This window comes from Grampus griseus, assembly GCF_964374135.1.
Source record: "Grampus griseus genome assembly, chromosome: 11".
NCBI classification, from domain to species: Eukaryota; Metazoa; Chordata; class Mammalia; order Artiodactyla; family Delphinidae; genus Grampus; species Grampus griseus.
Genome location: NC_139005.1, coordinates 17,735,643 through 17,761,053, shown reverse-complemented (window position 1 = coordinate 17,761,053; position 25,411 = coordinate 17,735,643). Strand labels below are relative to the sequence as shown.

Genomic DNA, 25,411 nt, shown 5'->3' with positions numbered 1-25,411 from the left:
CTAAATGAAGTGGAGATAGGAAACCTTCCAGAAAAACAATTCAGAATGATAGTGTAGATGATCCATGACCTCAGAAAAAGAATGGAGGCAAAGATCGAGAAGATGCAAGAAATGTTTAACAAAGACCTAGAAGAATTAAAGAACAAACAAACAGAGATGAACAATACAATAAGTGAAATGAAAACTACACTAGAAGGAATCAATAGCAGAATAACTGAGGCAGAAGAACGGATAGGCGACCTGGAAGACAGAATGCTGGAATTCACTGCTGCGGAACAGAATAAAGAAAAAAGAATGAAAAGAAATGAAGACAGCCTAAGAGACCCCTGGGACAACATTAAACACAACAACATTCGCATTATAGGGGTCCCAGAAGGAGAAGAGAGAGAGAAAGGACCCAAGATAATATTTGAAGACATTATAGTCGAAAACTTCCCTAACATGGGAAGGGAAATAGCCACCCAAGTCCAGGAAGTGCAGCGAGTCCCATACAGGATAAACCCAAGGAGAAACATGCCAAGACACATAGTAATCAAATTGGCAAAAATTCAAGACAAAGGAAAATTATTTAAAGCAGCAAGGGAAAAATGACAAATAACATACAAGGGAACTCCCATAAGGTTAATAGCTGATATCTCAGCAGAAACTCTACAAGCCAGAAGGGAGTGGCATGATATACTTAAATGGATGAAAGGGAAGAGCCTACAACGAAGATTACTCTAGCCAGCAAGGATCTCATTCAGATTCCATGGAGAAATCAAAAGCTTTACAGATAAGCAAAAGCTAAGAGAATTCAGCACCACCAAACCAGCTCTACAACAAATGCTAAAGGAACTTCTCTAAGTGGGAAACACAAGAGGAGAAAAAGACCTACAGAAACAAACCCAAAACAATTAAGAAAATGGTCCTAGGAACATACATATCGATAATTACCTTAAACATAAATGGATTAAATGCTCCAACCAAAAGACACAGGCTTGCTGAATGAATACAAAAACAAGACCCATATATATGCTGTCTACAAGAGACCCACTTCAGACCTAGGGACACATCCAGACTGAAAGCAAGGGAATGGAAAAAGATATTCCATGCAAATGGAAATCAAAAGAAAGCTGGAGTAGCAATACTCATATCAGATAAAATAGACTTTAAAATAATGTTACAAGAGACAAGGAAGGACACTACATAATGATCAAGGAATCAATCAAAGAAGAAGATATAACAATTATAAATATATATGCACCCAACATAGGAGCACCTCAATATATAAGGCAACTGCTAACAGCTCTAAAAGAGAAAATCGACAGTAACACAATAATAGTGGGGGACTTTAACACCTCACTTACAACAATGGACACATCATCCAAAATGAAAATAAATAAGGAAACAGAAGCTTTAAATGACACAACAGACCAGATAGATTTAACTGATATTTATAGGACATTCCATCCAAAAACAGCAGATTACACTTTCTTCTCAAGTGCCCAGGGAACGTTCTCCAGGATAGATCACATCCTGGGTCACAAATCAAGCCTTAGTAAATTTAAGAAAATTGACATCATATCAAGCATCTTTTCTGACCACAACACTATGAGATTAGAAATGAATTACAGGGAAAAACACATAAAAAACGCAAACACATGGAGGCTAAACAATATGTTACTAAATAATCAAGATATAACTGAAGAAATCAAAGAGGAAATAAAAAATACCTAGAGACAAATGACAATGAAAACACAGCGATCCAAAACCTTTGGGATGCAGCAAAAGCAGTTGTAAGAGGGAAGTTTATAGCTATACAAGCCTACCTCAAGAAACAAGAAAAATATCAAATAAACAATCTAACCTTACACCTAAAGGAACTAGAGAAAGAAGAACAAACAAAACCCAAAGTTAGCAGAAGGAAAGAAATCATAAAGATCAGAGCAGACATAAATGAAATACAAACAAAGAAAACATAGGAAAGATCAATAAAACTAAAAGCTGGTTCTTTGAGAAGTTAAACAAAATTGATAAACCATTAGCCAGACTCATCAAGAAAAAGAGGGAGAGGACTCAAATCAATAAAATCAGAAATGAAAAAGAAGTTACAACAGACACCACAGAAATACAAAGCATCCTAAGAGATTACTAAAGGCAACTCTATGCCAATAAAATGGACAACCTGGAAGAAATAGATGAATTCTTAGAAAGGTATAACCTTCCAAGACTGAACCAGGAAGAAATAGAAAATATGAACCAACCAATCACAAGTAATGAAATTGAAACTGTGATTAAAAATCTTCCAACAACAAAAGTCCAGGACCAGATGGCTTCACAGCTGAATTCTATCAAATATTTAGAGAACAGCAAACACCCATCCTTCTCAAGCTCTCCCAAAAAACTGCAGAGGAAGAAACACTCCCAAACTCATTCTATGGGGCCACCCCCTGATATGAAAACCAGACAAAGATACTACAAAAAAGGAAAATTACAGACCAATATCACTGATGAATATAGATGCAAAAATCCTCAGCAAAATACTAGCAAACAGAATCCAACAACACATTAAAAGGATCATACACCATGATCAAGTGGAATTTATCCCAGGGATGCAAGGATTCTTCAATATACGCAAATCAATCAATATGATATACTATATTTACAAACTGAAGAATAAAAACCATATGATCATCTCAACAAATGCAGAAAAAGCTTTTGACAAAATTCAACACCCATTTATGATAAAAACTCTCCAGAAAGTGGGCATAGGGGGAACCTACCTCAACATAATAAAGGCCATATACGACAAACCCACCACAAACACCATTCTCAATGGTGAAACACTGAAAGCATTTTCTCTAAGATCAGGAACTGGACAAGGATGTCCACTCTCGACACTATTATTCAACATAGTTTTGGACATCCTAGCCACAGCAATAAGAGAAGAAAAAGAAATAAAAGGGATACAAATTGGAAAAGAAGAAGTAAAACTGTCACTGTTAATAGATTACATGATACTATAGAGAATCCTAAAAATGCCACCAGAAAACTACTAGAGCTAATCAATGAATTTGGTAAAGCTGCAGGATACAAAATTAATGCACAGAAATCTCCTGCATTCTTATACACTAATGATGAAAAATCTGAAAGAAAAATTAAGGAAACACTCCCATTTACCACTGCAACAAAAAGAATGAAATACCTAGGAATAAACCTACCTAAGGAGACAAAAGACCTGTATGTATAAAACTATAAGACACTGAGGAAAGAAATTAAAGATGATACAAATAGATGGAGAGGTATACCATGTTCTTGGATTGGAAGAATCAACATTGTGAAAATGACTCTACTACCCAAAGCAATCTACAGATTCAATGCAATCCCTATCAAATTACCAATGGCATTTTTTACAGAACTAGAACAAAAAATCTTAAAATTTGTATGGAGACACAAAAGACCCCGAATAGCCAAAGCAGTCTTGAGGGAAAAAAGCGGAGCTGGAGGAATCAGACTCCCTAACTTCAGACTATACTACAAAGCTACAGTAATCAAGACAATATGGTACTGGCACAAAAACAGAAACATACATCAATGGAACAAGATAGAAAGCTCAGAGATAAACCCACGCACCTATGGTCAACTAATCGATGACAAAGGAGGCAAGGATATACAATGGAGAAAAGACAGTCTCTTCAATAAGTGGTGCTGGGAAAACTGGACAGCTACATGTAAAAGAATGAAATTAGAACACTCCCTGACACGATACACAAAAATAAACTCAAAATGGATTCAGGACCTAAATGTAAGACCAGACACTATAAAACTCTTAGAGGAAAACATAGGAAGAACACTCTTTGACATAAATGACAGCAAGATCTTTTCTGATCCATCTCCTAGAGTAATGGAAATAAAAACAAAAATGAACAAATGGAACCTAATGAAACTTCAAAGCTTTGCACAGCAAAGGAAACCATAAACAAGACGAAAAGACAACCCTCAGAATGGGAGAAAATATTTGCAAATGAATCAATGGACAAAGGATTAATCTCTGAAATATATAAACAGCTCATTCAGCTCAATATTAAAGAAACAGTCAACCCAATCCAAAAATGGGCAGAAGACCTAAATAGACATTTCTCCAAAGAAGACATACAGATGGCCGAGAAGCACATGAAAAGCTGCTCAACGTCACTAATTATTAGAGAAATGCAAATCAAAACTACAATGAGGTATCACCTCACACCAGTTAGAAAGGGCATCATGAGAAAATCTACAAACAACGAATGCTGGAGAGGGTGTGGAGAAAAGGGAACCCTCTTGCACTGTTGGTGCAAGAATGTTGATGGGAATGTAAATTGATACAACCACTATGGAGAACAGTATGGAGGTTCATTAAAAAACTAAAAATAGAATTACCATATGATCCAGCAATCCCACTACTGGGCATATATCCAGAGAAAACCACAATTCAAAAAGGCACATGCGGGCTTCCCTGGTGGTGCAGTGGTTTAGAGTCCTCCTGCTGATGCAGGGGACACGGGTTCGTGCCCCGGTCCGGGAAGATCCCACATGCCACGGAGCAGGTAGGCCCGTGAGCCATGGCCGCTGAGCCTGCGCGTCTGGAGCCTGTGCTCCGCAACGGGAGAGGCCACAACAGTGAGAGGCCCGCGTACTGCAAAAAAAAAACAAAAACAAAAAGACACATGCACCCCAATGTTCATTGCAGCACTATTTACAATAGCCAGGTCAGGGAAGCAACCTAAATGCCCACTGACAAACGAATGGATAAAGAAGTTGTGGTACACATATACAATGGAATATTACTCAGCCATAAAGAGGAACGAAACTGAGTCATTTGTTAAGACATGGATGGATCTAGAGACTGTCATACAGAGTGAAGTAAGTCAGAAAGAGAAAAACAAATATCGTATATTAACGCATATATGTGGAATGTAAAAAAATGGTACAGATGAACCGGTTTGCAGGGCAGAAGTTGAGACACAGATGTAGAGAACAAACATATGGACACCAAGTGGGGAAAGTGGCGTGGGGGGGATGGTGGTGTGATGAATTGGGCGATTGGGATTGACATGTATACACTGATGTGTATAAAATGGATAACTAACAAGAACCTGCTGTATAAAAAAATAAATTAAATTAAATTAAAAGAAGAAAAAGAAGCAGACTCACAGATAAAAGGAACAAACTAGTGGTTACCACTTGTGGGGATGGGCAATATAGGGGTGGGGGAAAAAAGGGTTATCATAGGGTTATATGAAGTCACGTGTGTGAAACTTTTGGAAATTGTAAAGCACTACAAAATTTTCTAAATCTTTCATTCAATAAAAAATTATGTACAATTAAAAAGAAAATCTGGCAGTGTTTTGGTCAGTTCAGTAAAGCTACACAGAAAAGACTGCCAAGCATATGCTGGCTCCTAGTTTTTATGCCTTTTGTGGTTCAGATGCATTTCTTTCATTCTGATTACTTAGGAAAAGTTATCTCCAGCTTGCTTTTTCCCATTATTTTCTGTCTACTTTACTGTCTTCAATTTATCTTGTTTAATGACAGATTTTTAAAGCAGTTGGTATTTTACTTTTTTAGTCATCATTCTTTTTATATCCCTACTTATTACATCTTATTAGAAAACCTATTTTGTTCTGTGTTTCAGTTTTTTCTGCTACATATTTATGAGACTTCCAATTGGCTTTCTCTTTGAAAGCATTAAACAGAATATTGGTATAAATTATATTGTACATACAAGCAAAAATAAAATAGTTGCATGTGTACTTTTTTAACATTTACATAGATAGATACTTGGCTTACATTTATCTCTACCTATGCATCTTTTGATTAGCTATAATCCACATCCAAATATTTAGACTATCTGTTCTCATATATTGAAAATGGATTGATCTATATTTTTCCCTACTGGAATCGTACCTTACTATATATCCAGCTTTAATTTTCATATCTTCCTATAGTGGTCAGGTTCTACTAAGTTTTACCATTGCATTGTACTCCTTAGCTTTTCTAGGCTGGGACTACACAACACTGCATTAAACAGAGTTAAATATTTGATAATCTAAAAAAAAAAAAAGTTTCTGATAACACTAAGACTTCACTTCCCAAGAAATACTCTATTCTAACTAGAAATACTATAACTAGAAAAAAATTACTAGGTGTGTGGTTGTAAGCAACTTAATTAACCCCTCTGTACGTCTGTTCTCTCATCTGTAAAATGCAAGTGAGATATTATAATTTATAATAAGATATAGACATTTGATCTTCATTCACTGTTCCTGGCTCATAGCTCCTTGGACTTTCCTAAGCATAGAGCAACTGGAAGCATCTTTTGTTACAATATTTGGTCTTTTGTCATTGGTTCCTGAAATAGTTCCACAGCTATAATGTGAAAGGAATGTCTTTGTTATTCTTAACAAGCCCTTTTCAACCACATGTTAATGAGGTATCTTTTGGAAAGCCCCTAAACTTGAGGGCTGGTTGCCAGGGGAACTAACCACGTGATTAGAAGGTTGGAACTTTCCGCCCCACCACCTCCAGACTTCCAGGGAGGGAAGAGGGAATGAAAACTGAGATGGCCAGTGGTTTAATCAATCTTGCTTTGGTAATGAAGCGTCCACTAAAACCTAAAAGGAAGGAGTTTGGAGAGCTTCCATATTTCGTGAACCAGATGACCTACGCACATGTTGGGAGGGTGGTACACCCGAAACTCCACAGGAACGTAAGTTCCTACACCCAGGACACTTCCAGACCTCACCGTACTATACCTCTTCATCCAACTGTTCTTTTGTATCCCTATAATATCCTTTATGATAAACTGGTAAACAAATGTAAACGTTTCTTTGAGTTCTGTGAGCCACTCTAGCAAATTAATAGGCCCCAAGGAGGGAGTTGTGGAAGCCTCCCATTTAAAGCCAGTGGACTTGCGAGTGGCATCTAAAGGGGCAAGGGGGCAGTCTTGTGGGACTGAACCTTTAACCTATGGAATCTGACACTTATCTCCAGGTAGATAGTGTCAGACCTGAGTTAAATTTGTAGGACACCCAATCACTGCCTACTGAGAACTAGAGAACTGATTGGTGTGTGGAAAAAAAATCACATCGGAGCAGCTGGCATACAACAAACGTTCAATAAAATGTTAATTATTAATTATATGAAACCAGAATGACAAAAATGATGAAGATTTTTTAAAATGGTCTTCTTTCTGTCTAAGGAAGTGTCTCAGGTATTGAAAAGTGATTTATGAGATGAGATGCCTTCCTTCTTTTGAAAGTCTAAATCAGTGGTTCTCAAAGTGGTCCATGAATCCATGGAAGACTCTGAGGCCCAAAACTATTTTCATAATAATACTAATATGTTACTTGTCTTTTCGACTATGTTTACATTTGCAATGATGAAAAAGCAATACTGGGTGAAGCTCCTGGTACCTTAACATAAGTCAAGGCAGTGGTACCAAAATGAATTAGTATAGTAGTCTTATTCTTCACCACCACCACACACTCACAGTACAAATCCAGTCTCACTAAAGAATGTCCTTTAATAGTTAAAGTCCTTTAACTATTAATTTTATTAAATCTCCACCCCTGAGTACATGATATTCTGATATTCTGTGGGATGATATAGGAAGTACAAATAAAGCATGTCTGATGCATACCCAAAGCATGAAGGCTGTCTCAAGGAAAACCACATATGACTGAGTTGTGACCTAAACTTGCACATTTTTAATGGAACGTCATTTTTTTTACTTGAAGAACAACTGACATATGAACTAGAGTTATTAGACTTGGGTATTTGGCAGACATTTCTCAAATATAAAAAAGAGAACTTGTCATTTCAATGAGAATAAATGACAGTATTTGTTGCCAATGACAGACTTTGACTATTCAACATAAAATTAGAACTTTGGAAAATCTGTATTCAACTCTGTGAGCTTATCAGCTTCTCAATAAAGTACTAAAACTCTTCTGATACTGGTGGTGATATCAATAAATGTGATTTTTTAAATATCATATAATGAGATGTATCAACTTTTAGAAGATCTATACAGCTCAATAAATCCATATTTTCCAAATAACTAATGAATGACATTCAAATTACAAAATCACACATTGGTAAAAGAACCATTCAAAGTGCAAGATAAACTAATGGAGTTTCATGTAATAGAATACAAAAGTTAACTTATGTGTTCAGATTGAACATTACAATTAACCTTTAAGAAACTATCACTTGCTGAGTTTTGGTGAAGCATCAAAAAAGAATATCCACAATTCCCTGAAAAGGCAAAACACTCCTCTTTTCCAACAACCCTATGTGTGCGAAACAGGACTATCTTCATATACTTCAACCAAAACAATACACTGTAAGAGATGAAATGCAGGAGCAAACATGAGAATACAGCTTTTGTTATGCCAGACATTACAGAGGTCTGCAAAAGTAAAAAATTATGTCATCCTTCTCACTGAAGTGTTTTTTGATTTGGAAAATAGCTATTTTTCATTTTTAAAATGCTGTTTATGTTAACATGAGTTTTTTAAAAAAACATGTATTTAATAAATATTTTGAATTTGTTTTAATTTCCAAGATGGTAAATACTGATAATTAAACCATATAAACAAAATCTCGTAGAGGTCTTCAAAAAAGTTTTTGAAGAGTAAAATAAGGTACTGAGACCAAAAAGTTTGAGAACCACTAGTCTTAATCACCTCAGCATATTCTAATGATATAAAAATCATCTGCAAGTGGTATCATAATCTCTTCCTATTAGGTGGGTTCTGTAGTAGAAAAGACTAAAATCAGGGGACATTCTACACCTAAAAATAACATAACATTCTACACCTAAAAATAGCAGTGCTGACAAATGTATTTCTCAATTTTATTCATATAGTAATGGAAAATAACTAAATAATTCTAAACTAGAGAAGCATTATACATAAAACTTCACTTTTTTGGTAGGTAACACCTTTTATAGGGTGAAAAATTAAAAATTTATATGTAACATTAGACTCATGAACAGATAAAAGGGGAAGTGAGGAAATAGCCCATTTGTCATTTTGCATTCTCCAAAATGGCAAAGAGAGAATATTTAAGTACAAATAATATAATAATCTGTGATTCTATGATTTACTAATACTACTTCTCTCAGATTTGGAAGTTATGGATATGTAAGTCTATCAAAGGGTATTTTAATTCCTAGGCTACCCACATCTGTTGCAAAGAAAAATTAAAAGCTTTATATGGTGAACAAATAACTAAAATGAATCCTCAAACTGTTTCCTGAAAACCTCAATATAACTTTAATATTTTACTTAGAAAGAATCTGAAGTCTGCCAACAATGTGTCTAAAAACTCCTCAAAGCTTAAAAAACCCCTGTATTCCCTATTTGGTTTTGTAATGCAAATACCTACTTTTGTTTGTCATCTCCTCAACATTAATTAATTATAGTAAACAATTAATTAGAAGTGAAATCTTTTAATACTGAGGAAGTCTGATCATACCATTTACTGAACATTTATTTATTTACAACATTACCAAACATTTGCCAAACATTTATTTACCAAACAATAAACATTTACCAAACATTTATTTATTTAGAACAGCTACACCTTGATCTTATTCAAACCTCTTTTCCTCCCTTATCAAAACAGCTTTATAATGTATGTATGTGCTGTCTTCTTCATGACAAGTGATCAAGGAAAGAGGAGGAAACAGTATTTAAGACACATCCGTAAGGAACAAGAGGAACTTGCCAGAGAATACAGGGAAAAGGGCATTCCAGGTAGAAAGGAATAATCTATACAAAAGCATACAGGCTTAAAACACCCTGGAGTGTTTAGAAAACAAGATGACTCTGCCAGAGAGGAGGTGGTAGGTGAGAAATTTAGTGGGAAATAAGATAATTTGTAGATGCTATCATTTGGATTTCATTCTGTAAGTCACAGGGAGTCATAAAGTAGGAAAGTGACACAATCAGATTCATAAATTAGATTCTAGTTATTAGAAAGAGCACTTTTAAAATATACAGTGTGAATTACAGACAGAAAAAACCTGCAGGTAAAGAGACCAGTAAAGACTAACATAGGTGAGAGACAAAGGCCTTAATCAAAGGTCATGCAATTAAGGAGAAAGGGTTGGAATTGACAGAATTTTACAATAGAATCTGAAAAGAGAAAAAATGTGAGAAGAAGAGGAACACATGAAAAAAAATTCCTTCTTTCCTGGTTTCAGAATACAGCAACAGAATGGACAGCATTTTAATTAAGTCAAGATAGTACAATAAAGAATAAAGAATGGGACAGAGGATAGGATGCAGAAAATAAAATTCAAGTTTGGACACCTTGTGGTCAAATACTAATGGGACCCTGGATAGATACAGTCAGTACTGATCTGGAGCCTGTCAGTGGGATCATTAACAGAAAGGGCAATAAAAGTCATGGGACTAGATCACCCAATAGAAGTATATAAAGTGGGGAACTCCCCAGCAGTCCAGTGGTTAGGACTCCATGCTCTCACTGCTGAGGGTCTGGGTTCAATCCCTGGTCAGGGAACTAAGATCCCACGAGCCGTGTGGCACGGCCAAAAAAAAAAAGTATATAATGTACATAAAATGAAAGGAGGGAAGCCCAAAATCCGAACACTAGGAAACACTAGCATGTAAGAGGGTTGGAGGAAGAGTAAGAAGAAAGAGGAGCCAGAGAAGGAGACAAGCAGGAGGGCACAAAAGAGGAAAACCAAGGAAGAATGGGACCACAAAAATTAACGAAAGGAAAAATTGCAATCAATGGAAAATAATGTCAAATGCTATGGACAGATCAAGTAAGATAAAGACTGAAGAGTTTTAACTGGATTTAGCAATTATGTCATTATTGTTAAGAAAACCCTATATTCTCTACTTTAAGATCATGCTTAAATAGAATAAATAGAAACAGCAGGCATCCTAGGACCAACTGGAGAGCATGTCATTAATTTAACGAACAGTTCGACTCAAAATAGACATCAAAACAGCAGGTAAAGAAGTCACATTTCAGCACACCCTCTTACTTAAGATGTATTCTGTACGGCTCTGGGGGAATGCTGCTCTTAAGACTATGGAAACAGTACACCTGTGAGCCACCAATAGGGTCTATTTGTGAAGACTACATAGCTAATATTCCCCATGTCAACTGCAGAGAATTATATTAAAACTAAAAAGAAGTAGTAGCTAAAATAACTTCAACCCAGTATTCAATTTAATTAGTCTCAACACCTTAGCTGAAAGCTTATTCTAATGGCATCACGTCATTCTCAAAAGGTAATTTAAATGAACTAAAATTTGAAAACATAAATGCATTTAGAGTAAAGAGAAGTGGGTCTTGAAAATAATAAAGCATTACAATATCAAAGAGGCAGGAAATAACTGCTTATCAAAAGAAGCTCAGTAAGACAAAATACTGGTGGTTACGAAAACATAATTCTACCAGTCCTTCCAATCTACTTTTATCATGTTAACATGATATGTTAACATGTTAACATGTGATGATTAAATATATTGTGGAAAAACCTTACTACCCATAAATCTGTCCTTGATTATGTTTTTTATAACATAAAGAAAGAGGGCTTCCCTGGTGGCGCAGTGGTTTGGAGTCCGCCTGCCGATGCAGGGGACACGGGTTCGTGCCCCAGTCTGGGAAGATCCCACATGCCGCAGAGCGGCTGGGCCCGTGGGCCATGGCCGCTGAGCCTGCGCGTCCAGAGCCTGTGCTCCACGACGGGAGGGGCCCCAGCAGTGAGAGGCCCATTAATCCTAACTCTAACTAGAATCCATTCATTAAACAAATAATTTCACTGACCACTTAACCATGTGCCTAGGCACTGTTGTTCTAGAGGCTGGGGATATAGCAGTGAATGAAACAAAATTTTTGTCTTCAAAAGCATTATAGTGGGGGAATTTTAAACAATCTCATTTTGTCATTATTTTAAACAAATAACAAGTTCACAAAACTCAAAATGGGCAACTGTTTAAAAAATGATGAAAATTTTTAGTTTTTAACATTATATCAAGAATCTTTCATTAATTGTTTAAATTTAAACTTACCAATGCAAACTGATTGACTTGAATGAAGAGTATTTCTACTTCCTTTTCAGTAACTTCAGACCCAAAACCCTTATATTCTTTGTACGCTTCAAGGTAAGAACGCAGCCACTGGCCTTGCAGTTCTCTATCTGGATAAAGACTATAGTCTACATCACTCACACCTAAAATAGAAAAGAAAGTACACTGAGATTTTTAAGAACACATTACACACCTTGTGCAAACTTTAATAATCCCTACCATCTACATATTTTTTCAGAAAAAAATTATTAAATGTTTCCATTTGGGGCTGAAATACTAGATATTATTAAGTAAATAGCATTTATTAGAATAATAAACCAATCATAATGTATTCCAAATTAAATTCTAGTGTACAATACAGTTGATCACCATAATCAATTCTCATTGCCTCAATTTTTCCTCAAAGTATGAAGCTTGAATCACCTGCATCAGAAGCCACAAATCTTCGATTTTAATAAGTACCTCAGGAGATTCTTATGAGATTCTTATGCACACTAATATCTAGAGCATTTCCTAGAACTGTAGCTCTAAAGCTTCTTTAATCATTTCTCACAGAGTAAGAAATATATTTTTATATTGAAACCTTATACACACACCTGATACTAAGTTTCACAGAACAATATTTACCCTAACTACACCTTCCAATTCTGATACTTTCTATTTCTTTTCCATTCCTTGCTTTAATTACCCCACATACCTGATCTCATGATGTATAGTTTGAAAAATACTAATCTTAGTTCATAGTATTTTGCCCAGTGTTCAAGGTTCTTCCTAAGTTGATCCAAACTTACTTCTCTGGTCTTATGACACTCTATTCTCCTTCATGGATTTTATATCCTACAGAAATAGGTATACTCATCTTGAAGATTTCTTCCTCCTTCCTGCAGTGCCCTCTCTTTCTCTTCTATCTGCACAACCAAACTCTAACTTTTTCAATTTTTTTCTACACAAAATCATATTAAGATCACTCTTTGGTATCCACAGCAGCGACTATCCATATTACTAACACGGTGATATCTCATTATATGCACAACTGCTTTCCCTTCCTATAGATATTTACGTACAACATGTATCTGGGGATACGGCAATGTATATAGGCTTGGTGGAGGAAAATAACTGAAAACATGTAAACTAAAACTTTCCCCCAACTCTCTTTACCCAGTCTGGTAACTTAGAAGTATGTGAAAATACATGAATACATAAATATATAAAAATACAAATTCAGCAATGAAAAGTTCCTGCTAGGTATAAACCATCCAGGGGAATTCCCTAATCTTCACTATTTTAGAGCATTTCATGTTTCTAAATATAGCCATAAAATGTATTTTAAATTAATTATACTTACATTAAAAAACTTAAACTTTCACCTTTGATGGTAATAAAAGATTATTTTCAGGGGTAAAAATGACCAGCTTTTCAATTATTCATAGCCAATGACAAAAAAAAAAAGTTCTTGAGCTTTTTAGTTAAACAACATTCCAAAAGCCCTACTACACAATAGAAACAGCAAAGGCTTTTAAATGATTAAAAAGTTGTTTTCAAATCTTAGTTCTTTGCATTTTACTGTGACCTTGGTGAGTTACTTTACTCATTTGTAAACTGGGAATATTACCCAACTTATTGTTGTGTAGAAAAAATCAGATGAGATGAGATTTACGAAGCAACTATGTCAATTCTTAACAAAAGCCACACACACAAAAAGCCACAATCATTATTTTCCTTAAGAAATTAAGGAAGAGGTCATCATCTCTTTCCTCCAATAATAAAGAAAAACCAGAAAGGTCAGGAAGAAAATAAAAATTGTTGCTCCTACCCCCAGCTGATCTTCTTTAAAGAAAAGAAAAAACAATTCAAAAAGCATCCTTTCAAAATTATATATGCTACTCCATTAGAGGAACATGTTCCTCTAGATTTTACCTGCAAATTCATTGAAATGATTTCCAATATCATATGCCAGGTAGTTGTATCCAGAATATTCATAATCAATGAACTGTACATCACCTATGTGAGACACAAAAACAGAGACATAAGAAATCACATATAGGATCAGAAAATCCCTATGCTATTTATAATTAAATAGCTTCCAATATTTTGTCTCATTGTACGTGCTTGGTTACATGCACTTCTGAGACAATACAGGGTAAGGCTGTGAATTTTATGGCAATGAGCTTTACAAAATTCAAATTATTTATCTGGGTCAACAGCTTCTTTGTGAACATTAATGTCCACTACACTACAGAAAAGTCAAAATACAGTCATTCTCCAAGTTCAAACAAAAGCAAAATATGTCTTTAACCACATGGGGGCATCAGTTACTTAAAAATTCAAGTTTGGTTAGAAATGAAAACTATCTTTGGAAACTTAATAATCTACGCAACTTTAACAAAAAATTAATCTATGATACTCCAACAGTGAATTGACAAGCTAATCTATATATGGAAATAAAATACAGACTTTCAAAGACTTAAATTCTGAGAACCCTGCACTTGCTGATCAACATAACAACATGCCTAATTTGAGAAGTTAGTTGCTATCAAACTCTTACAAATTCCTGGAATGCTACATAATTAAGGTTTCCAATAGCATATTTGAGCAGCCTTAAGGTGGTTGTTTTATCATTTAAAAAGAGCAAAGGTATAGTTGCTTTTAAATATTTTTTTAATTTGAGAAATTTTTACATAAACTAAAGAGATTCCTATTCTAAATTAGTGCTAAATACAGATACAGATATGCGTATTTCATTATAATTCTCCAAAGACTATCCTGTTCCGCCTGCCCAGGGGACAAACTCCTGCTTATAAACACTTCATTTTCGAGTACTGAGTATTAGAGAGGGTTTGGCTCAACAGAGATATAGGTCCTATTTTTTAAAAGACGAGAAAAAGAGAGAGAGAAAGAGACAGAGTGAAACATTTAAAAAAACAAAATCAAAATGGGTCACTGTCCACATCAAGGGATCACAAACTCAAAGGCTAACAGGGCTCAACAGTTAAAATGGATACATGAACAGAGATGGCTATAAGAATAGTTCCTAAGCTGCTGATATTGAGAAAATGCACAGCATATGTCTAGTTACATTGTCTTTTAAAACATCAAGCTGAGGTAACAAAACAAACTTCTGGTTTATACACACTGGCTTTTCCCAGATAAAAGAGCTTTTGAACTGTCATGTGTCATACAGATTTATATGTTTAATCTGGGGATGTATGTTGATCATATTCAAACTCAGAAAAAGAATTATATGACAGAAAAATGTAATGGCAAGTGGAGTATTTTAGACAAAAGCCAAAAAATTTAATGTAATTGTATTTAATATTTAATTCAAAATTTTTATAATAGTCAAGTCTAGAGTAAAATAAGTGAGATTACCAAAGTATAAAAGCCCAGTTACCAAAATCTATATGCATATTGACAAAATAATATAAGGTTTTTAAAAGTTGGTAACTACATAAACCACTACAACTCAACCAGTTTAAATTCCTGAATTCACAAAAACTATTCCACAGAAAGTCTTAGCGTTAACCAAATCACTTCACTAAACTTGCAGGATGGGAAGACAGAACAAGCTTTAACCAAATCACTTTACTAATAAGCTCCGAAATGAAAAGTCAGAACATATTTAAAAATTTTTTTCTAGGTACCCTTGGGAATGAGAGAGTAAAGACCACCATCATGACAAAATACTTTGCAGCCATGATAAAAATTTCATTTTCAAAAATTATTAAATGACCAGGAGAATTACAAATGTTATATGAAAAAAGACATAAAATAGTAAACACACTGATCCAAATTATTAAAATATTATGCCTGAAGAGAGGAAAAAAGAAAAAAAAATATAATGCATAGGGGAAAAAAGATGAATGGAAATAAACCAAAACAAAATGTTTCTACTAGTTTCATTTCAGATGGTAGACAAGTGACCTTTCTTCCTTTATTCTTTGCAATAAACACTACTTTTAGGAGGAAAAAAAAATGACAGTTTAGAAAGATTAAGATGAATAAGAGGCTAAACACGATTTGAGAAATACCTAACCACCCAGCCTTCAAGAAATCAGGATTCCAGAGGATTTACCAAGTTGTATTACTGAGCCAACCAAATAGTTTTAATAAACAATGTTTTAAATTGCAGCTGTTGATTGCTTTAGCTCTTTTAAACACAAATTCTTGTAGAGCTCATATTAACTGTTACATGCCAATAAAAATACACAGCCCAGTCCTGAAGCTTACTTTTGCCACATAAACAAAAGCTTCAATTTCAATTTTCAAAATTATATTTAGAATTTGGCAAACATAAATTAAATGGCAGGTAAAACATGCCTGCTTATAAATACAATTTAAATAAAGCATAGATCATTTTAACAAAAGTTAAAATCTGTTTCAGTATGAAAATTTTAGCAATGACTTTTTGTAGTAGCATTAATTCATTAAAACTAGCCTTTATTTTTAAATGCTATGTTGAGTTTATAAATAATGAAATTTTAAAAATAAGAAAATGAAGCTAACAAGATACAGATGAGGCTGTTACCAGGCTCCGTGCATGTGAACAAGTGATGCGATAAACCTCCAGTCAGTGCGTTTAAGAAGCACGGGTGCGCCGCCACATGGCAGCAACAATGGCATACCTAATCTGTAGCAGATGAAGAAAATTTGGCAAACTCACATTTTACAAGACACAAAGCTTAAAAGGAAAAAAAAATTTTTTTAATCTGCATTAACTATTCTTTTCAAACAACTGCAAACAAAGTGGAACTCAACCTTAAATTTAATCTTCTGCAACAAAGTAAAATTAAAGAGGCCTGCTTCCCTTATTTCGGGTGCCAGAAAAATCAAATTACTGGAAAATGCTTTCCTACCAAAAAAATGCACTGAACTTTTTTCTTCTACAAATTTAACTTCTGAATTCTAAATTTTCCAAGTATTTAGAGGAACATCCACATCACTATAATAATTAATAGCTCATATGGCATGACTATCTTAATTCTTTAAGATATGAATTTTTAATTGGGGATTCAAGGGTGGAAAGAAAATGAGAATACTCCCGAAAATTTTACACAAAATTTTATATAGGCAGATTCTGAGGGGATTCTCAATTTTCCAGATTCTCAAGGGATCCTTGACCTCTAAAAAGTAAAGCATTGCTTTAAGAGCTAAGACTATATTTTATCTGTATATAATTAGCACACAGTGGGTAAAGCATAAGATTACTGAATAAAACTATAATCTGAATGTTCAAATGCTACATTTTTCTTTTTTCGTTTCTTACGTATCTTCGCAGTAATGAAATCCACACTCTACTGAGTTAAATTGTTCAAATTTCAGTACAGTTTAAATAATATTTAAAGTACTTTAAAACCAAAAAAATTAGCTTATTAACTAAGGCTATATAATTCACATGATACATTCATTTGGACTCCTTTTATTTATTGTTGTTACAGAGAAATGGATAAAGATGAAAAGCAAAATAACCAATATGAGAACCTGAAAAGGTTTCCAACTCACTCTACTTGCTCTACAGTGTTATGTAAGGCAGAAAGAGAACGGAGAGAAAAAGTAACCATGATTACACTAATGTTGGCAAAATGCTCTCTAATACACAGAAAAAGGAAGTATTCTGTTCTGGGAAACTTTCGCTTCATCCCTTACTCTAGCGTCCAGTAACTTTACCCTGGACGTGTACACCTTCACCACACAGCACTCATCATTCTGAATGTAAACTTCTGTATTGTGACTGACTCGTCCACTACATGGCACATGGCTTCCTGGAGAGGCAGTAGGTAGGTCCCTTCCACTTTTCCTTATGCAATCCACAGAGCAAATCCTAGCACACAGGAAGTATTCAAATGCTAGTGAAATAAATGGAAGTTTTGCAGAAAATGCTCAGACACAATGATAACACATATTTAAATGGAAGCGGGGGATAGCATGAAATATTGAGAAACAAAATATGGCATTTCTGACATTCTTATTCCAGTATATGACTGAACATACAGTGGGAATGAATGTATGAGTAAAGAAAAAACACTGAACTAGTAACTATTTAAGGTAGCTCTTCCTTGATAGTTCAGGTTTTTACAGTCCATTTAAAGTTTTTTATTACCTGATTTAGGGTTATTTTATTTTATACTAAATAGTGATCCAGACTACAAGTTAAAACAAGGTTAAGATTATCCTTCATAAAAATTCCACCCTGGAAAATATAGGTTAGCAAATAAAAATATAATTTAAATTTTAAAATAAAACAAAAAACTTGTTTAAATATCAATAAAATAACAACCATATCAATGCCTTTTCATGAATAACAATAAAGTGGATAAGATTTAGAGTCAATCAAGTGACTAAGAATGGTGACTCACCCATTTTCTATTTATATTGTTTTATTTAAAACTCTAAAGAAAAACCTGGCTTACTCTGTAATTCCAGAAAAGCTTCCTTTTTCTTCCACTCATTTTTTATTTCCTTAAATAGCTGTGAATCAGCTTCTCGCATTTGCTGACAGAGAAAATAATCAATGGCAGCCATTTTAAGTTACAATTAGGTCTTCAAGTGAACTTTTTATGAAGCTTTTATGAATGGGGGAAAAGGAGAAACAAAACAGCCACCAATAAACATTCTGACAGAGCATCAAGACATGAGACAACAAACTCAAAAGCTTTAGCAATTACTTCTAACATGTCAGCAGTTAAAGGATTAGTTGAAATTAAAATATTAGATTTGAAGTCAGTCAATAAGCAATACTGAAATTTGTTCTACTTAGTATAAATTCTTTTTAATTAATTGCTGATTAATTTAAAAGATGACTGATGTAAGTCTTATCTTACAATTCTGGAGCGAGAACCACTGCTTTTGGTTTTACTATTATATAACAAATTCTATCATCATATCATTAAGTATACTTTTCTTACCTTTTTAAGATGTCATTTCACTGAAGCCAAGGAATGGGCTGCTGTCTTACCAACCACCTAATTCCTGGCACTGACTAACTTTTCAAAAATCTTGACAGCTACCATCAACTTCAGAAAGGAAGCTTACTCTTCTCCCATATTCCTGAGTCCTGTCAACTGACATGATGAAAACAAGTAGAAGCAGTATTTCTTCTGTGATGCCTACCAGTTCTGTAACATTCGCAGGTGAAAATGCCTATAAACTGCAGGGTGCTCACAGTCTTGTGTGTGTGTATATATGAGTACGTATATATACATATACATATATACATTTTTAAACTTTAATCACTCAAGTTATAGTTAAGATAGAATCTGTAAATTGCACTTAAAGATAATCTGAATTGTCACCGCATACCAATGAGCCATAAATCCTTCTGGCTTATACTGATAGTAACCATTTTCACTTTTTCAGAATCAGATACATTTTGTATAATGCATCTCCTATAAACATAATACAGGGGTTGGCAAACAATGTGTTCTCAAGTCAAATCCACCTCAGTGCCTGTTTCTGTAAACAAAGTTTCATTGGAACACAGCCACACATATTTGTTCATGAATTATATGAACAGTATATGGCTGTGTTTGTGCCACAACACAGATCTGAATAGTGGAAACAGAGACTATAACATGGGACGAAAAGTCTAAAGTATGTACTACATAGCCCCTTACAGAAAACGTTTGCCAACTCCTATCACGGTATAATAACTGCAACTGAGAGCTGCTAAGCACCTAGTCTGGTGCTTATTTATATTACATGCATCATCTAAAATCTTGCCAGGAACCATCTGAAGTAGATATCATCTCCTAAGTTTCAAATAAAGCAAATAAAAGTTCTAGACTATCAGCAGTATAAGCACTTCCTAGAAATCTGCTAAACATGCAGAGAAAAGTTCTAGACTATCAGCAGTATAAGCACTTCCTAGAAATCTGCTAAACATGCAGAGTCCTAAGCCCATCAGTAGAAATTCTTGTTCAGATGGTCTTGGATGGAGCCCAGAAACCTACATGTTTCCCAAGTACCCTAGGTGATTCTGGTGCAGATAGTAAAGGATCAAATATAACCACTTAATGAAGAGATAAAATGAATTGTCTAATACCACCTACTTCCATATGTGATTAAGCAGGGATTTGAACACGAGTGTGCTTGGTTCCAAAATCTATATTCTTTTTGACTTCTCTTTTAAGTTACTTAAGAGTTAAGAGTTTGATTGCTCTTTTAAGAGTAATATATCTGCTTGTAAGAGTTACTTAGAGATTTTTAATCTAGTTACAACATATAAAAAAATCTAACACTACGTTTGCAAAGTACATGCAGAGACTTCAAGATGATCCAATATAAATTCATGAAGTTTAACTAAAATTTGTACTTCCAAGAAATTAAGGGTCTGAAACACACTACAGAGAGATACTGAGATTGATGATGCAAAGGCTAGTCCCGTGGCTTTCATCTTGTTATTTTTATATGTATCATAGGTGGATACAAAATGGTGAAGTCCTGACCTCAAATCACATGAATGATTTAACAAGTGATAACAAATCAAACACATTTGTGAACATAATATATAGCTTAATCATTTATTCTTTGTAGAAACCATTTTAATTTGAAAAGACTTGACACTTGGCTTTTAGATGCTATAATCAATTAACAAGTTCAGGTAAAGAACTTTGCAGTGCACATTTCTAATTTTCATGATCCTCCTTGATATTGCAATTATAAGTACTAATGCTATGCTACAGCTCAAATATATATATTTTCTGCTTATTAAACTTACTAAATTTATATAATTTACCTTTTATAAAGTATGAGGCATGTTACTTCTCCTTATAACTAAAGACAAATATGTCATAGTCACATTACTTCAAAACCATTAGCTCCTAATTTGAAACAGAGTAAGATAATAATAAAAAGAACAAGCTTCTTGCCATTGTCATGAGTTTCAGATTTTACCTGAACAATATTCCAACCATGTTTTCTTAATGCTTATGTATCAACTAATCACATAGGAATTGATTTTAATGGATGCCACAAAGTCCAAAGTAGCCTTCCTAATGGACAGTATAAAGCCATTGGTAAGAAAAAAATAACAGAATATCTCCACAACTAACACACAAACACAACCACAAAGACAAGAAGAAACAAATGGTACATAACAGACTTCTGTGAAGAAGGGCAAACTCTAAAACCTGTATCAACATATTTACACTTGTTGAACTGCGAGTTTTATTCTTCTGTGTAGGGAAGAAAAATTAGACACAAAAGTATGATTTAGGTAACTCGTGGTAAAGTAAACAATGACAACCTTGAACTCTTAAAGCCAGACTGAAGCATAAATATTTTATTTGAAAATATGAGAACTTTTCATATCACTAATCAGTAGTTTAGATAGGCAACTGGTTAAATAAAAAAGTAAAAATTAATTTTTTTACCTAAGACATAGTAATCTGATTTTTTTGGTCCCTTATGTTTTAGATTATAAACAAGTTTGTTCAGTGAAATGAATATTCAAAAGAAACTTATAAAATTAAAATATGAAAAGTTAAAATGATATTCCAAAGGAAATAACAGATTCTCTTAATTAACTTGCAGTTAAAAATAAAGCTGAGTGTCCACTTCAAATGTAAGATGAAGACCCTCACTTGAAATTCCGTTATATAAAATAATGTGTTTATTAGATCTTGCACTGAACTTAAAAGCTAATATACATCGCTTTAATGCATAACTAATACTCTAGTCTCACAAATGGCATTGAGATTTGGTTACTAGTATACAATGTAGTACATATATACTATGACAATTATATATAATAAATGGATAATAATAAATTAAAGGACACTGTCAAGTACTTAATGTTTTGGGGTACACCTGAAGTTTTCAAAAAACGATTCCACACAGACTTCAAGACATTCAAAATAAAGATGTTAGCTCAGAAAATTTTTTAAAAATAGAATCTCTAATCCAAATTAAAATATCAAATATAAAAGGTACTTAAGTGTGTTTTTGAAAATATGTGCTTCAGTCTACCACCCTTGACAGTGTTCTTTGGTTCGTTTTCTTCAAATTAAAGTCAGTTACAAATATTAAAAGCTTTTGCATTAGCACAGTCTCAGCTTACAATCTGATAAGAATGGTCATAAATAGTAATTTAACATAATATGACCACTTAATCAGAATTCTTTGGCTTCAATATCTTCACAACAGCACACTTTTAATTCAAAATAATCTTCCAACTATGATACCTATGTTCAAAACTGGTTTCCTACAAAATGCAATAGCTTCAAAGTTTCAAATAGACTTTTTGAATTAATACTAATCTTTCAACCAAAATTATGTTTTAAAAATGCCAATGTAGTATTGAAGGGCACCTACCGCTTTAGCAACCAAACCTCAAACCACTTTATCCAATAATATAATACAACCAAGTGTTTCTTAACTATAAAAACACAGAGAATTTGAATACAGCAAGATAGGAACAATCCCAAAAAACATTTCACCAAAAAGTTCACTGACCATCTCAAAAAATGTTAAAACAATTTACTAAATTGTCTTGATTATTACTTTAGTAGATAAAATTTCAGCAACTACAAATCAAATTTCCTCCATCTGTGGCTCCCTCCTTAGCATCAAAATATCTAACAAATCAGTATAATAAACAGGTAATAGGAAACCTAGAGACATATTTGCTTCTAATACTGCTGTCCCCCCCGACACTCAAAAAATTTCTATATTTATAAAATAGTACAATGTCAGCTGGTTTTTCAATTACTCCCATTACAAGCAGTTGCATTTTCAAACCATGAACTACCAAATATTTACAATTAAATTCATAAACCAAGTCATTTTATCATTTTTCATTTAAAACTCTAACAGAAACCAAAAACTGTTTCTAATAAACCAATTCTAAGAAACATATTTTATACAACTATAAAGAGAATATACATTCCTAATTTAGCACAGTTACCATGACTTTGTAACCAAAAGAAAATGTTGAAGACTGCACACATGTTTTTAACCCTTGCGTTTGAATTAAATTTACTGACACAAAGATCAAAGGATTGTTAAGAACATGAAGAAAAAAACCTTACTCACTGCTAAAGTCAAACACCTACCTTGTTTCTCATTGTAGATTATATTCTTACACAACAGATCATTATGGCAAAGCACAACAGGTGAGCCCAGGTTAGAAAGAATCTTCTTCATCCAAGTCATTTCTTCCTGAAGAATCTGAGAGCTTGGGATATCACTTAGGAACCTTTCAGTTAAAAAAAAAAAAAAAAGAGTTATATCTTGTTTATATTAATGGCAACATTTTTTAAAGTTTCATTAAGGAAAAAAATCTTCTTTTCTTTTCGTCATATAGAACTGATTTTTTTCCTTCTAGTTTTATTAAGATATAATTGACACACACAGCACTGTGTAAGTTTAAGGTGTACAGCATAATTTGACTTACATACATCACGGAATGATTACTATAATAAGGTTAATGAGCAGCCATCATCTCACAAAGATACAAAATAAAAGAAAAAGAAAAAAATTATAGTTTTCTTGTAATGAGAACTCATGATTTACTCTCTTAACAACTTTCATATATAACGTACAGCAGTGTTAATTTATCATGTTTTATATTACATCCCTAGCACTTATTTATTTTGTAACTATAAGTTTGAACCTTTTGCCTACTTTCATCCAATTCCCCCTTCCCCATACCCCACCTCTGGTAACCACAGATCTGATCTCTTTTTCTCTGAGTTTGTTTGTTTTTCAAATATAAATGACCTGCAGCACTATGTTACTTTCTGGTGCATGACACAGTAATTCGATATTTCTATACATACCAAAGAAAATCTATTTTTAATAAGTCCTTTCCATTTAAATGCACAGACTTCTGAATTAAAGCAAGCCAATTATTCTAAAGATTAGAATACAGAAAAACCATTAAAAAGAACTTAAACATGAATAAAAAGAAACAGATCAACAGTTAAAATGCAGGGCAGAAAAGTAAAAAATGTATCAGTACAAAATGGGGTGAGGGAATAATATATATATCTAACAGCTAACAATTACTACCACTATTCTAAATGTCTTATGTTTATGTCCATTTTATAGATGGGGGAAACCAAGACACAAAGAGTTAAATAAAAAGTTTAAGTATATTATGTAAAGTTACAAAGATAGTCCATTAAAGAACTAAAACATCTATTTCAAGCTTGGAAGGGTGAATGTAGTATAAACCAGCTAAAGTCACATTTGATAGTCAATAGATACTATCTACTATTGATAAATCAACTCATTATTATATGATAATCATACAATCATTAATCATATAAAATTATGATACTATCATATGGTAACCACATCACAGAATACTCATCTTTACAGAGAACTGCCTCAGTAGTCAGACTGGGAAGGGTGAGTGTTGGTATGGCAAGAAGGATTAGTGATCATGGCTTTTTATCCTACACTCTTTTCTGTACTATTTATTGTGCTGTATTTGTAATAATTTGATAAAAATACAACGGAACAAAAATAAGGTGCTACTACTAATTCTTCAATAGCATCATCAGGCTTACAAAATAAGTTCTCTTCATTCTTTCTCTATATCGTCTCTCAAATTACCCCTTACATTTCCATTTTATAACACAAAAAAATTCTGTATCACTGAGTTTACTTTAATGAATTTGCCTATTCATTGTTCTCCCCACTCCTGCATTCTCTTCTACACATACCTTCCAACAGAGATCCTTATATGCGCTTTTTAAAATGGTGAAATTATTCAAGAATTTATTTTAAAAGTACTGAGTTGAATGGAAATAATAGGATTCAAAGGATTATTAACATAATTACAATCATGTACAGACAAAAAGGAATGGAAGAAAATATGAAACATTTTTAATATTTTAACTGTTTTTAATGTTTTAGTTGTATATTTTCTGTTGGGGGGAGGTTCTTTCATTATTTACCACACTGCATCTCCAGCTTTACCCAAGTATCACTAACCTCAAGCATTTGAAGTAACCTTCTATGACTAATAATAATTTTAAAAATAGCAGCTAACATTTATTTAGCACTTATATGGCCAAGCACGGTTCTAAGAAATTTGTATATACCAACTCAATTAATCCTCACAGAACCCCTAAAAGGTAAATATACTACCTTTGTTATTTATGTTTTGCGGAAGAATAAATAGGTAATTTGTCCAAGGTTACACAGCAGAACTGAGATTTGATCCCAGGCAGTCTGGCTCCAGTCTTGTACTCTTAATCCATACAGTACCATACTGCCTCTCAACTCTGCACCACTGCCATCTACTTATTCTAAAGTGATTTTTCCCAAAATCTTTCAATAAAATAGCTATTTCAAAAGAGAATTTTTTTTGT

General features: G+C 33.6%; 1 protein-coding gene across 1 annotated transcript in view; it reads right to left on the bottom strand.

Annotated features, from left to right (window-relative positions):
• Nucleotides 1-25,411, bottom strand: part of ETNK1 (ethanolamine kinase 1) — a 68,754-nt gene that overhangs the window by 7,691 nt on the left and 35,652 nt on the right. The window contains exons 4-6 of the mRNA XM_082665007.1: nt 23,144-23,286; nt 14,013-14,096; nt 12,078-12,238 (exon numbers count right to left, since the gene is read on the bottom strand). Coding sequence (XP_082521133.1) covers nt 12,078-12,238; nt 14,013-14,096; nt 23,144-23,286 — 388 coding nt within the window. The remainder of the gene's footprint in view (nt 1-12,077; nt 12,239-14,012; nt 14,097-23,143; nt 23,287-25,411) is intronic.